This window comes from Globicephala melas, chromosome 5, assembly GCF_963455315.2.
Source record: "Globicephala melas chromosome 5, mGloMel1.2, whole genome shotgun sequence".
Lineage (NCBI taxonomy): Eukaryota > Metazoa > Chordata > Mammalia > Artiodactyla > Delphinidae > Globicephala > Globicephala melas.
Window position 1 is genome coordinate 72,168,448 of NC_083318.1, and position 14,892 is coordinate 72,183,339.

General features: G+C 43.8%; 1 protein-coding gene across 1 annotated transcript in view; it reads right to left on the reverse strand.

The window, feature by feature from the left end:
• Window positions 1-2,712: 2,712 nt before the first annotated feature.
• Window positions 2,713-14,892, reverse strand: part of USP46 (ubiquitin specific peptidase 46) — a 62,542-nt gene continuing 50,362 nt past the window's right edge. The window contains 4 exon segments of the mRNA XM_030880519.3: window positions 2,713-6,357; window positions 7,207-7,285; window positions 10,588-10,785; window positions 12,896-12,979. Coding sequence (XP_030736379.1) covers window positions 6,256-6,357; window positions 7,207-7,285; window positions 10,588-10,785; window positions 12,896-12,979 — 463 coding nt within the window. The 3' untranslated portion in view covers window positions 2,713-6,255.

The window sequence follows — 14,892 nt, forward strand, 5'->3', positions numbered from 1 at the left end:
TGCTGGAGGCTCATAAGTCAAAGTTGGAAAAGACAACATATTTAGGCTAATTTATACTTATTTCTGGTTCTCTGGGCTTTGGGGTCACAAAGATGGAAAAATATGCAGAAACAACTTCTTTTCAGGGTTTTCAAACTATTCTATGGGGTTGGGGGGTGGCAAGAGAATGAGTTTCTCCTTTACACAGGTTTTATAACCCACTGAAAAATATTTTTCTACCCCTCAGCTTGGGAAACAGGCAATTCTCAACCCAAGACGGGCTCTACAGTGAAGAGACCTAGCTTTCTGCAGAAGACTCACTCTCCAATTTTCCTTGTGTTTATTTTCAGTTATCTCAGCACAGGATGTTCTCTCAGGCAAGGTCAATTAAGAGACACTCTCTGAAATACAAATACAGTTGAGTTGGATCATAGAAAGAGGACTTGGTTAAATATATAGAAATAGTGGTTTCAACTATTAAATTATTTTGCTTCCTGTCAAGTCAAATCTGCATCTCAGTTTTCTTCTCCAAGATCCCTAACTACCAGGACGAGGTAAGAACAAAATAGGATTTCCACCAACAACACAAATGCCCAACCTTCCTGTGCAGAGTTTCTGTGGAATTCCACACCACCTTGATACAACCTGTATGCTCACTCGAGGGAGAAAAAAGTGAAAGACACATCCATGTAACTTACAACATGAGTATGATACCCCCAAGGTTGTTAATAAATACTTTATTATGAATCATCACGTGGGAAATGAGTAGAAAATTAGGAATCCTTTTTACAAAATCTAATGTTTCTGACTCTGGTGTCTTGGAACCAAAATGAAGCTATTTTTCATTCATTTGTAAGCTCCTAATGTGTTTTATTCAACACACTATTAAAACATAAGGGAACCCAAAAAGGGAACATAGGTTGATAAGCCAATAAAATCATTAGTCACATAGCTTAAAAACTCATGCTGGATTGATTTTGGTTAAGTTCGGAGAGGCTCTAATTATTTGGTAATCATGGAAAGAGATCGTTTAGATAATGTATTCATAAAATCCTCTGTTAAGACTTTCAATATTCTGGCTCTTTTAACATGAGAATTAAGAGGCAAAATGCTCAAGTCCATCACTGTACCCTAATGGATTTAAGCATTGTTTTAAAAAATTGTGTCGTCCCTAGTAGAAGAAGCTAAAAGGCAGGCTAAGGCAACATGGAGAGCAGGCAAGGAGGAAAGTGGGACACAAGAAGGGGACCCAAGGTCAAGAAGGAACCGGGCTGCTTTACCCACAGCACCAGCTGGAGCAGTGTCCATCTGTTCAGGAAGACCCAGGCTGAATACCAAAATGAGCCAGATTGTGATGAATTTCACTGCCCACGTTATCTCCACAATTTAAATTTCTTCCCCGCAAACCTTTTTTCTCTGAGGGAGGAAACTAGAAGAGGGATCCTATCTGCTTCACCTTTTTATCCCCCAACTCCTGTCCCCTTGCCTAGCATATAACAGGTGCTAAATAATGGCTTAATTAAAAATCTCTCCACCTGGGGCATCTCTAGGACAAGTCTAAGAGGTCTGAGTACCATCTCCACGGTCAAAGTCTTCCCTCGGGGATGGGGGGTGGGGAATGACTTAGCAAGCTTTTTTTTATCTTCGTGGGGATACAAGGCATGGAAATGGAAGGCTTCGTTCTCTGTTCAAGGGGTTTTAAGTCCCAATGAACAGAGGGAGGGAAATTTGGAGAAATGGGCAACTCTTCTCACTCCCCGGAAACTGTGTCATGCTGGCGGTGACGGGCCTATCCTATAAGCCCTATAGGACAGATGGACAACAGGAGGCCGAGAAAAGAAAACCCCTTTTTCCCGACGTCTTCCATTCCCATGGCCGTCATGGTGGATGCAGGCTCTTCCCCAGCAAGCCTGTCCCAGCTCAGCCAGGTTCAACTGAGCTGCCCTGGGAGAAGATGGATGGAAACCGGGAGACTTCAAGGCACATTGCCTCGCTCTTGGTCTGTGGGGTTTTATTCCCATCACTGGGCCCAGGAAAATGCATTCAAATGACAATCTCCTATCCACACACGGACCCCTTGAAGTGACTGGTTAGGGGGGAAGAAGAGCCTTACACATTTTAACAGCAAGCTTGAGTCTCAGCCCTGGGAGGGCCACGCTCTGAGACCTTAGAACATGGGCCTGCACTGGCCCGCTTCTGGCAGACCAATGGAGGGAGCGGTGCGCACCCCGCTGGGGTCACTGCAGCTCAGACCCCGCCCAGAAGCCTGGGGCTGCTGGCAGTACACCAGTGCCCGGACCGCACTCCTACCCTTTCCTAGAAACCAAATGCTGATGGGATCAAAGAGCTGGAAGCCACTTTCTTATTTTGGGAATGGATCTTTTATTTCGTAACTGGTAAAGGGTATTTTCTATGCAAAATCGCTGCTAAGCAATTCACTGTGATGCCTAATATACCTACCCTAATACTTTTTTTCACTGATAGTCTCAGTTTGCTCTTCCCCAGACAAAGGTTTCTGGATTAATTGTGCTGATCTTTCTCAATCAAAAAAGAGGTGAGATATCTCCAGAACACTAACTTTATGAACGTGGACAGTACGTTATTATTACACGTCCATTATTACAATGACCAGAATATTCTCTACAATGCTTCAAAATTGGGTTTGTAATGATTACCTGGACAGGAGGCTTACCAATGACTCACATTTTATGAAAAGGATTTTAAGTCCATGTGTATAATGCTACCGAGATAGAATTCTCTAGGAAGAGAATTCCTCTTTATTTATTTATTTTTTGTCAACAATTTTAGAGGCAGGGTGTTAAACTGATTGAAGTTTCACAAGATTGACATTATTGCTTAAAGTGCTTGAATTGGTTACATTAAAAAAAAAAAGGTACAGATTATTTTAAATAAAAACTAAAAAAAAAATTTTTAGCAACAAAGTCAAATAAATGAATGCCACACAAATACAGTAACTCTTTTGGTTATACAGAAATGGAAGCCAAAATAAATTAATGCAATACCGAAAAACAAATTTAATTAGGCAGAAACATAGGAAATCATTTTCCCTGACCCATGCCACTTACATGAGTTAATCACACTAGTGCTGATAAATGCCTTGACCATATAATAGCAAACGAGGGCAAAACATTTAGTGCACAATATTTTAATACACATGAATATACAAAGTTGATCAAAATGCAATGTTTAAAGATAAAATCCATCTGTAATAAAGCTACACTCCAATATCTAAAATAAGCCCTAAGCCCCAGTTAGAACATAGTTTCATTGTTAGGCATGCCCATGAAAATTAAGGGTATCCATGAAAATAAATGCACAGGGACCATTTCCATCATTTTTTTCCCCATTTCATCTGAAATCCAAAATATACCAGGCTATAAAACCAGTATGACTGGTTTCCTAGTCAAAGCACCACCCTCTTGGGCTGCTCCTTGGCTCTCTTCAAACCAGCCCACTTCGTGTTGCCTCGGAATGGAAAACGCATCAGAATAACAGGACTGGGCGTCAGCATTCTACCAACATGGACTTTCAAACAAATGAAGGTTTTATCACACTGTAACATAATCTAGATGTTAAACAAGAAGTAACCAATAAAGCAAATATTCCTTCTCTTTTTAAGGTGGAAAACACTGCAACTTATTTTAAAACACCCAGCAGTTAAAAGGAATACAGCAGGCCTGCTCATTCCTGCCAGAAAACGACACACAAAAACCCTGGCCACTTGAGGGAATATTGCTGAGCCTTTGTGCTATTGTTGACCTCAGAATGGTCTCACACATCCCACACCATCTCTGCTTCACACAATGAATGAGGGATGAAAAATAAAGAAGTGTTTATGTGCTCTAGTCTTCACATAAAGTGAAATGACTGAGGGGGAAATGTAGCTGCCTCGTGTTTCTTTCGTTTAGTAAAGAGGAAGGGGGAAGAAGTTCCCAGATAGCTCTAAAGTTTAAAAAACTGATGGAGTGTTGGCGGATAAGTGTGTTTTGGTCTTTTTTTCAATCTTCTTTTCCTGCAACACACAACCATTTTAGTGTCTCTGTGTTAGCTTCGATACTTATTTTTTTAGTCCAAGAATTTATCCGTGAATATTGAATTTTAACTGACCTTTTCTACTAAAAGGCATTATTTCAGTTAAGTCACTGGGAAAAACTTTTTACACGTCAAAAAAAAAAAAATGAATCTATGACTTAGCATTCAGATATTATTTCCTTAGACTTCCAACTGAAAATTTTTTTTCTAATAAATTAGCTTCAAGAGTCATTTCAAAGATAATTTTCATAGTTTTTCTCATGTATCAGTTCCAAATATATTAGGGATCAATCAGGGTTTTTTTAAACTTTGCAACCTGCAGTCAAATATATGGTTTATGTATAGTACAAACAGTTCCCTCTAACAGTCACCTTCAACTGGAAAGTGTCTCTCCTTAAAAGAGAATAAAAACACACCTTCCAGGTACGCCATTACTGCATAAGTTTTGTGGAGGAAAAAAAGACAAACTATTTATAAATATGAATTCACCTCTAAACAAGGCAAGGTATATTTTCATCACTTTTATAAAACAATAACATGAAGATCACCCTGCTTTTGTCTTCTCCAGTGAAAAGTAAAACATTTCACTTCAAGCATGAACAGATGAAGTGTTGGCATGCTTATGTAAGTTGTGAGCGACAAACAGTTCAAGATACTTCAAAGATAAGAAATCCAGTTTTCATCTAGATAAAGTGCTATGCTCTTAATTGTCGCAAAATGGCCAGTAACATTTTCAATTTCAATTTTAGTTCACATTATGCCACAAGTTTACATGTTCCTTCGCTGATTTATTAGGTAACAAAATAACAGGTTCACAGTATATTATAGCGCATGGAAGTCAACTGTCTTCCCAAAGGAAGCCAAGATCTACAACTCATAACATTTGTAGGAAACCAAAAACCAGCTCAACAGCAAAACACTGTATCGACCCTTTTAATAAAAGGTGCCAATACTCAAAAGATTTAATAAATACATATGTAACAAAAAGTAACTACGGTGAGATGAGGTTCTTCCAAAAAACTCCGTTTGTCAAGCATCCTGGGAGTCTGAGCCAAAGAAACGCCACCATTTTGTTCATCCCTCCACCCGCCCACTGACACTTCCTTTGACCCACTTGCATCCCCAGCTAACTCCAGTATCTCCTGTAGGGAAGGTTCCATGTTAGCCCTGGAACTTGCCAGGGCCTCAGTACACAGACTGAAATGCTAAAACGTGAACAGCTGTACAATGTGGCTGATGGGAGGAAAGGTGCAGAGCCTTCGTTCTTCCTGGGAAAGGACGGTGTTGGTGCTGCCCAGCTAAGGAGAGCTGGGCGCAAGGCAGTCCCTGTGGTGTCTCAGCTCTGCCACCACTGACTGTGAAACACCAGTAGGATCGGAAAGATACCTTGGGAAGCTTAGCAGCGCCGGATAAAGGAGATACAACTCACAGGACAGAAGAAAAGCATCACTAAAAACAAAGAGCATAGAGCTATTTTCCTGAAACTTGGTTTTGGTAGAAAGATAAGAAAAGCAACTTTCCACTGTGCACAAAAGCTACCTCCTCTTGGCTTTGCCTGCCCTGAGCCCCACACCTCCTCAGCCTCTGGAATTCTCATGGCTGGGTGAGCTCAGCCCCGGGCAGCCGCTAGCAACCGCGAACGGCTTCTGTTCACCCTGTTCCACCCGGAGGATGAATTCAGTTTCGAGGTTACTCACTTTTAAACATTTTCACTGGCAAAACTTAAAGCTATAGTTGCAGCTCTAAAAGGTGAGTATCTACCCCATTCTTCTGTCCTTCTGTCAGAAAAGAGGCAGAGAAGCTAAAAACGGGAAGCGGTGTTTCCAGGGACAAGTTAAAGGAATGCATTGAAAGGAGACCCCGGAAGCCATTTAGGAAGATGAGCAAAGACCCCCAAAAAGACTGTCGACGTTCATAGGAAATGTCATTCTAATTCAGCCAGACACAGCCAGTGGCATGGCATGTACCTGATCCTAAAATTAGCAAATGTTATTCATCTAAAACTTACTACAATCTGATTGCAGTTAACTCTACCTCAGACTAACATAAAACCACGAGTAGTGCTGCATGTAGAAAAACGAAGGGGGAGAGTCACACAGCCAGACCCCTGAACTCGGAGCCACGCCGCTGGTGGGCCGCTGGGGAAGAGGGACGTCTGCAGAGAAACCAGGTAAGAGTGCTTTGAACATTTCCCCACTCGAATTAGTCCCACAGTCCTTTAAGTTATTCTCTTGACTGATAGAATAAAATATATCCAGATTCTGAATTTTTTGATATATCTGATGTCAGGCCATAGAATTCTTCAATAGCTTGGGCATCTATTTTCTGCAAGCAAAAGAGAAAACAATACAACGGTTTAACATGATTCCTGGGAGAAGGAAAGAAACACTAATGGAATGCACAAGAAAATGTAAGAAACACTATCATAAAATTGGGAACTTTCAATAGCAAATGGATAGCTCCACAGACCTGACAGAGGGACATGATTACATACATTGCATATCGTTGGGGAAGAAAGCCACCCTTTAATCTATCAGCAACCATAGGTGGGCGCTCTTGGAAGAAGCCAGGACTTGCATCTTTCAAATGGTAAACTGGGGGAGCTCTTGGGAATAACCTTAATTCTTTCAGGCCATAAGAGTTTCTTCCCTTTAGTGCTACCTTAAGTGGGCTAAAAGAGACCACGTCTTTGAGTGTGGAATTCTCTCCAGCTAGTATTCCTTTAAAACAAAATGAATATGTGGAATACTTTGGTATCATATAAAGATTTCCAGGTTTAACAGATTGAAAAAATATTTATTTTAAAATAATAATCAATACAAGAAAAATTTGGTATAATAAAAGAATTTTAATAGAACTTTGAAGTTTATTATCTGGTCCCAGAGAGGGCTTTAGTCACTGTAGGAAACAGAACTTACACATGGGCGGCAAAGAGATCCCATGTCTACGGCTAATCAGTTAACAAGAACGCAGTATTGATGAGTCCACGATCACACCCCTTCTCCCCTTCCAGAGAAAATGGGGAGCAGCAGAATTTAGTTTTGAGAGAAATGTAAGTTGTTTTCAAGTCAGATTATGGGAAAACAGGCCTACTTTAGAAAATGTCCACACACACACATCCCCAAACACCGTCTCTGCCCCACTTCTCTCTGATACAATCATCTGCATACCAACCTCTACAATGTCATCATCAAACAGAAGCCAGAAGCCATGACTTTTCACAATAGTAATATAATGCCCACGATTAGGACCACTGGAAAAGAACAAAGAAAGTCACCAAGTTAACATTTATTTCTCCATAAAACTCTATGTAGCTCTCTACATGCAGTGATTTACTAGGGGAAAAAACCCTCTATCTTCAGGACAGAGAACTTGGTATATATGTCTATTTCCACATTCCTTTGGCCATAACTCACGGAGGGACACCCAGGGGCCGGAGCTGTGCTGGGCATAAGAGAAAGATGAGAAAAACCTCATCTTAGTCTTCTAAGGACTCGCAATCTGCTGGGGGAAACAGACATTCAAATTCAACGAATATTAACACATAATTTTGGTACACCCACTATGTGCCAGACCCATCCTGGCTGTCGGGCTAAAAAGCAGAAAACGAAACAAAGCCCCCACTCGCTTGAGATGAGGGTTGGAGAGGTAATAAACAAACTAAAATACAAATATATTTCAATTGGTGGCAAGTGCCGTGAAGAATACAGCAGAGCAATGGGCTGGTGAGCGATAGAGGGAAGGCGGTATTTGATACAACGTGGTGAAAGAAGGCCTCTCTGATGACAGGACAGTTGAACAGAAGGAATTTCCCTGACGGAAGGGGAAGCGGGGTGTGTGTGTGTGTGTGTGTGTGTGTGTGTGTGTGTGTGTGTGTGTGTGTGTGTGTGTGTGTGTGTGTGTGTGTGTGTGTGTGTGTGTGTGTGTGTGTGTGTGTGTGTGTGTGTGTGTGTGTGTGTGTGTGTGTGTGTGTGTGTGTGTGTGTGTGTGTGTGTGTGTGTGTAGCCACGTGACCACGTGATGGAAGTGTCGGGAATGGGAAAGAGCGAGTGCAAAGGTCTGGGGGAGGCGTAGGGGTGGGAATAGTTCTTGGCGTGTTCCCCCAACAGCAAGGCAGCCAGAGTCCAGTGAGCCCGGGGTGAAGGAGGGACGGGAATGGGATATCGCGGCGAAGATTCTGGACTCTGCTGTGAGAGAGCCAGGAAGACACTGGGGAATTTTAAGGAATGACGTGATCTGGTTCAAGTTTTAGAAAGATGTGACACTAAAATGTATAATAACAAGCACGAAAACAAAAAGATACATTACACAAAGCAGAAAGAACCACCAAACAGCAGCTACTATGTAGTTGGGTCTGCACAACTGAGGGAATTTTTAACTCTAAATCTAGAGTTTTGTTTTGTTTTTTCGACGCACCATCAAAATTGGAAAGCTGAATTTGCCTTAGCTTGCTTTCTTTAAATACAGCATGCCCCAAAGGGTCTGTTCGCACCTTTGTCAGGCCACTCTCTCCCCTCCCCCCGAGCTCCAGCCCACAGGCCTCCTCTGTTTCATACACATCACCGTTCCCATCTCGGTGCTGTGCCCGCTGGAAATTGCCTGAAACTGCCTTCACCCATGTTTGCCTTCTCTGCTCTTTTTATTCCTTAGGCCTCAGCTCAAATGTCATCTCGGTAGATAAATCTTTGCCGACCACCTTCCCTAAAGAGGTGTCTCCGTTGCTCTCTGTCATTGCCCCGATCGTTCCTCATAGCACTAAGCAAAATCATAAAGTGATTTTGCAGTGGTTTGGTTTTGGTGGTAGCAGCCTGGTGCGTTTACTTATTAACTATCTGTCTTTCCCACTAGATGCCCAGCTTCGTGAGGGTAGGGCCCCTGTGTGTCCCGTTCACTGCTGTAACTTCAGATCTTGCTACGGAACCCAGGAAACAAGGGTTTAAAAATGCTTGCAGGAGAAATCAATGAAGGAGGCTGTGCACCTGGGGCAACTGTGGGCCGGGGGTCCTGGCACAAGAAGGAAGGGCTGAGCTCCCTAACCTCAGAGCTTTCCAGAGCCCACGGCCAGAAGCCACCTGCTTCGTGTATGGGAACAATTCACCTCTAACGGGGAGGAATTTAAAGAATCCTCATTAGTAGCATGCGTGACTCGGCACCAGCTCAGCCTTGCTGCCAGGGCTGCTCTGACCTTGTGCCCCAGTTACAGACACTGACTATTCTAGAACCCAGCCTCCTACTTGTCCCCCAGTTCTCATAAGTGGGTCTCTGCCTTGCCCTCACCAGCGTTCCCAGGGACCAGAGTCAGCACCCACAGAGATACATACTGAAAACCCCTGCGTACCCTACACACCTGACTGCTTTTGCTTCTCCACCTCCTGTCCACACTGCCCACCTCGGCCACCAGAGACCCTCCAGGTACCAGGCTCTGCCTGCCCCCAAGACCTCCTCCCGATCCAGTGTTCATGGCTAGTTTCCAGATCGCTGAATCCCTCTGTTCTTTAAAAGAATGAACCGCTAGAAGTATTCTTCAGGGGAAACAGAAAGATGGCTTACAACTGACCGACAAATACAACTTTCTGAGAACGTAAGGCAATAACCCGTGACTTAAAGTTACTCCGCATGAGACAAAACATGAGGTGCTTCAGAGGTGAAGCCACAGTTTCTGATACCATCCACTCAGTACAAGGCAAGAAATCAATCCATCCATCCCTCCACAGGGAACCACGCATCCTCTTGGTAATGGTCTGTTCACCACAACCCAATCCAGGAGAATGGAGAGGAGAAGACACCTGCTCTGTGACAGGCCCTAATCTGAAACCTATAAGGGTGACGGCGTGCTGATCCCAGGGAGGGGACACAAACCCGTCCCAGTGAGCAAAGGATAGCAAAGAGGTGAATTTCCGGCAGACTTTTCCAGGCTTTACACCAAATTACGGAATACAAAAGACTTCCTCAAAAGACTTCCAGCAAAGACACTTTGCTTCTCTACATCTAGGGGCCCTCTCTCTTACTCCCTTTTTTTCTGATTATACAGTTACTATAGAATATTGGGGAAAGACTAAAAACTGAATAAAGAATATTTGTTAAGAGTACATTTCAATCATTCAAAATGCCAAAAAATTTTTAAATTCCATCTACTGCTTCCAGTCTTTATTCACACATCTTAAACCACTTCTGAGATCATACTATACGTGTAACCTGGTTTCTTAATTAAAATCATAGCATAAACATTTCTTTCTCCATGTGATTTCAAACTCCATAAGCATCATTTATATCCAATGGAGACTTAGTATTTCCCTTATGAGAGAACGTTTAGATTATTTTTATTATAACGCAACTGTTTTATTTTTTACTTTTTTAATTTATTTTTTATTAACTTATTTTATGTATGTACGTTTAGATTCATTTTGAGGTGATAGATAAACCAGAGCTTGGAGGAGACTCCCCAAAGCACCATTACCGCTGAGTCTCACCAGCCGGGAAGGGTGCGGCGGGGTCCACCTGGCCCGGGGACAGCCCTCCCGCTTCTCCCACGCCGCGCTCCCCACCTGCCCTCACCTGCCGCAGTGGACCACCACCGCGACCAGGTCGTACATGCGGTCCAGGTTCACTGCGTCGCTGGAGGTGTTGAAGAGCCGCAGTTCCAGGGGGAAGACCACCCGGTAAGACAGCTTGGTGTACCTGTGGAGCTGCTCCATGTACTTGAATCGCTTGAGGTGCAGGGCCAAAATCATGGGCAGCTTTTTGACTCTCATCCTAAGAAACCATGACGTAGAAAATCAGTGGTAGCCAACCCCCATGAGAGGAAGAGAATACAACGCCACCTGCACAAATGGAGAGCAGGAGGGGTCCAACAAAATTCAAACCAGCAAACGGCCAAACCACTCGCAAGAATGAAAGGATGCTCGCTTACGTGGAGCTGACTTCTACAGGCTCGGCTAGCTGGAGCCTAGCCAGCAGGGAAAAGCACAACGGGGGCGGGGGAGGTGTCTCTGTGTGGTCAAAGGAGACATCCCAGAACTTTCGTACCAATGAAAATATGTGCAATTGCTCTGCGTCACTGCCCTCTGCCTCCCAGGGAGAACAGTATTTGGACAAACCCCCTCACCCTGAGATAATGGAGACGAGGGGGGAGAGTTTCTGAGAGAAGGAGGTTGCGGCGAGGACAAGCGGAAGGGTGCAGTCTGGACGCACAGGTTCTGAGGACCGACCAGCAGGGACGCCTCAGATGCTGCCCACTGCGGGCCATCAGGCAACCAGGCATGCTGCGCCCACTCTCCCTCCCTACCCCTGTGCTTCTGGGCCAGCGATTTCCCTTCTCTGGCTCTCAGGTTCTTCGCTTGTGAACGCAAGGGTTGGCTTAGGGCTACGTTTACCCAAACAGGCTCATGAGAGCCCCGGAGATGTTAACGGATGTGGGGTTTCTGGGGCCAAGTCTGCACAATGCTCCCTTCTATTCTGAAGTTCCTCCTCACACATTGGCATACTGAGGGATTTGAGAAATGCTGCAGAAAAGGATTTTCTTTTGTGTTTGATGCAGCATTTCGCCAACTTACATAAACATGGAAAGCTTTTTTCACTAGATGACCATTAATATTCCTTGGTAGGAAGTCACAAAGACCACAGTTTTACGTGGATAACTCTGCTAGAATAGAGGATTTTCTGGTTGCCTTCCAGGACCCCCTCTATGAAGGTCCTGAATCAGTGTAAATGCTGTTCAACTTGTGCACATTTTCAATGCATATTATTTGTAAAGGACAAATTTTAAGAGAATATCACTCAGAAATCTATGGAGTAAAAACCCTGTTCATAAAAATAAGCAAAATACCAACATCAGCAGAAACATAAGATTTATAGTGAACCCTGTATTATTCAGGAACATGACATTTTAATGTATAAACCTCCAGGGCTAAACAGAAAACACCTTCATGCCCCATAGGAAGACCTAGATTACGTGGGTGGGAGCAGAGGTGAGTTCCTCGACCACTAGCAAGTGCTAACTCCTGCCTGCCACCCCAGTGACTAACCTGTCTTAAGTTTTGATGCACCAGGAAAAGATGTGCGTGTCTGAGGATGGAGGGCTGGGAGGCTGGGCAGAGAAACTATTTCGAGCTCAGCTCTAGACCCCTGAGGGTTTTAGGCGGCAGGAATGGGTGTCTGTGAGTTACCCCGAATATACCACAACCATGGGCAGGGTAAACTTAACTCACAGTAAGGCTTCACAGGATAATTAAAATGTCAAGTTTCTTGGCTTCTGGGTGACAGAATACAGGGAAGGACTGGCTATTTCACACTGTCCAAGAGCTGGAACTGGCTGGTGCTGGTAAAAAGATGGGCAACTCTGGGTCCTGTATCAACTCAGAATATGATAACTTTCTTATCACCTATCCACAAACTGATGATATTGATTTCCTCATGAGTCCTTATTAAATGATTTTTTTCTTTCTTCTTTCTTTTTTTTTTGCCTGTCTTCTAAATAAGGAGTTCCAATATTTAGGCAACACTAACAATATTATCGGGTGGCCACTATGTGTTATGTGCTCTGCCAAATCCGTTTTATAATTTGTCTTTAGCCCCAAGAGGAGAGTTGCTTATACTTGCTCACCACTTGTTTCCCCAGCACAAGTATCTGGCACGTTGAATGAATGAATGAACAAACAGATGAACAAACGATCAGACGAAAGGGCAACTTCCCCAGGTAGGCATTCTTACCCTATTTTACCAGTGAGGAAGGTAACTGACTTCTCCAAAGCTACTTGGCTACAAGCCCATGGAACTGGGATTCAAAAATCAGATCTGTCGGGCTCCATTGTCTGGTTCCTTCTGACGACACAAAGCCACCCCCTGAGCTAAACCCTTTACGTACCTTTTCTGGGCTTCCTGTTTGCTACAACACGTTTCACAATAATACTTCTGTTCACTACACAGTGTTTCTGTGTTGCTGAAGTCTCTGCAGAGAAAAATATTTTCAACTTAAAAGAAGTCCAAAATGCACTCAGTTTACCATGTTTTAAACCCCCTATTACCTGTAGGGTAATTTTTAAGTGAATGTGGGGAAAGAAGTAATGAGAAAAGATCCTTCTTAGAAGCAGGTGCTATGATGCGTTAGAGCATGTCCACTGGGCTGGGTTATGATTTCACCACGAGAGATTTTCAAGTATAGCTTTATTTAATGGGACATAGATAGATCTAAATTAGGATTTCCAACTGATTGGAAAAAAACTCAGGGTTTAACAGAGAGTACCTGTAAATTGGAAATAAAATTACAATGGAGGGCTTCCCTGGTGGCACAGTGGTTGGGAGTCTGCCTGCTGATGCAGGGGACACGGGTTCGGGCCCCGGTCCGGGAGGATCCCACATGCCGTGGAGCGGCTGGGCCCGTGAGCCATGGCCGCTGGGCCTGTGCGTCCGGAGCCTGTGCTCCGCAACGGGAGAGGCCACAACAGAGGCCTGCGTACTGCAAAAAAAAATAATAAATACAAAATAAAATTTTAAAAATTACAATGGAAAAATACTAACTCTAGTAAAAGCCAACCATTTCAGTGAAAGTCGAGTCCAAAAATGTCAGTCATACAAAATGCAAGGTGTCCTTATTACGTGGTTAATGAAAATGGTCTGTCTCAGGTGGTCTGTATTTTCAAAGAGCACAAAAGTAAAGATAATAAAATTTAAAGCATGTTCAGTGGCCCTTGTATTGAACTAAGAAAGTCCCAGATGATCAGGAGATGTCTACCAAGCCCTTACTCCCCACCTCCCCACACGCCGGAAGATAATGTCAGCCTGCCTCCTGAGAACAAATGCCACTGGGATGTTATATCTGTATTCACCTTATCATGAGGTTTTACTGTACTACCTATGGTTTTCATTTTTTAAATGTCATGGCTTTTCATTCTTCTCTGGTCACTGAGATCCTACTTAACATTCCTGTGGTACTGCTTCAAAGGCTGAGTAACATTGAGAATATCATAATACCCCAGAGTCTTGAAAAAGTCTATGACATTTCCTTATTCATAGGGAGTGTCCTAGCGCCAGAATAATCAGATTTATTAAATAGAAAATGGTATTTACATGGTGTCAATGACTCAACCACTTAAACAGAGCTTATCAAGAGAACACATAGGTTGTTCATTCATTAAATTCCCCAGTGGCTAGTGACAGTACCCTGGGCTAGGGGCTGGGGATCCGCAGAGAATGCCTGCCCTCACACAGCTCGCCGTCTACCAGAGACACGTGCAAGAAGCCACTTGCAACACTTAGTGTTCACTGCAGGCTAAACATAAATCATTTCACACGATTGACTCCCCTGCCTAAAATCCTCCAATAGTTTCTCGGTGCAATCAGGAATAAAATCCAAATTTCTCACTATGGCCAACAGACCGCCTGTCCTCAGAGTCCTGATTGCTCTTCTGACCCACCTCCCGCCCCACCCCATCTCCTTCACTCTGCTCCAGCCCCGCCGGCTGGCCTTCTGTGTAGCTCCTGAGTGCCACGCTCTCCCTGCCTCGGGGCATTTGCTGCTGCAATTTCCCCTGCACTGACAGCTTCTTTCCAGATGCTTCCATGGCTGGCCCTGCTCACTGCTCAGAGCTCAGCTTAAATGTCACCTCTTTGGAGCGGACTTCCCCAGCCACTCTCTCCAAACCCGTCCAGCCCCTACTCTACTGCTGTCTTGTTTTCTTCTGAGCACTTATCACTATCTGAAGCATCCTCCTGTTTGTTGGATCAGCCGCCTCCCCTCTGTGTGAGCAGTCACCCTGTCTGTCTCACTCACTGCTAGAACCTCAGCACTGAGAACAGGCCCAACCCACAACGGCCCTCAATAATGTGTGTTGGCTGAACAAAGGAACAAAGAGAGAATCGTGT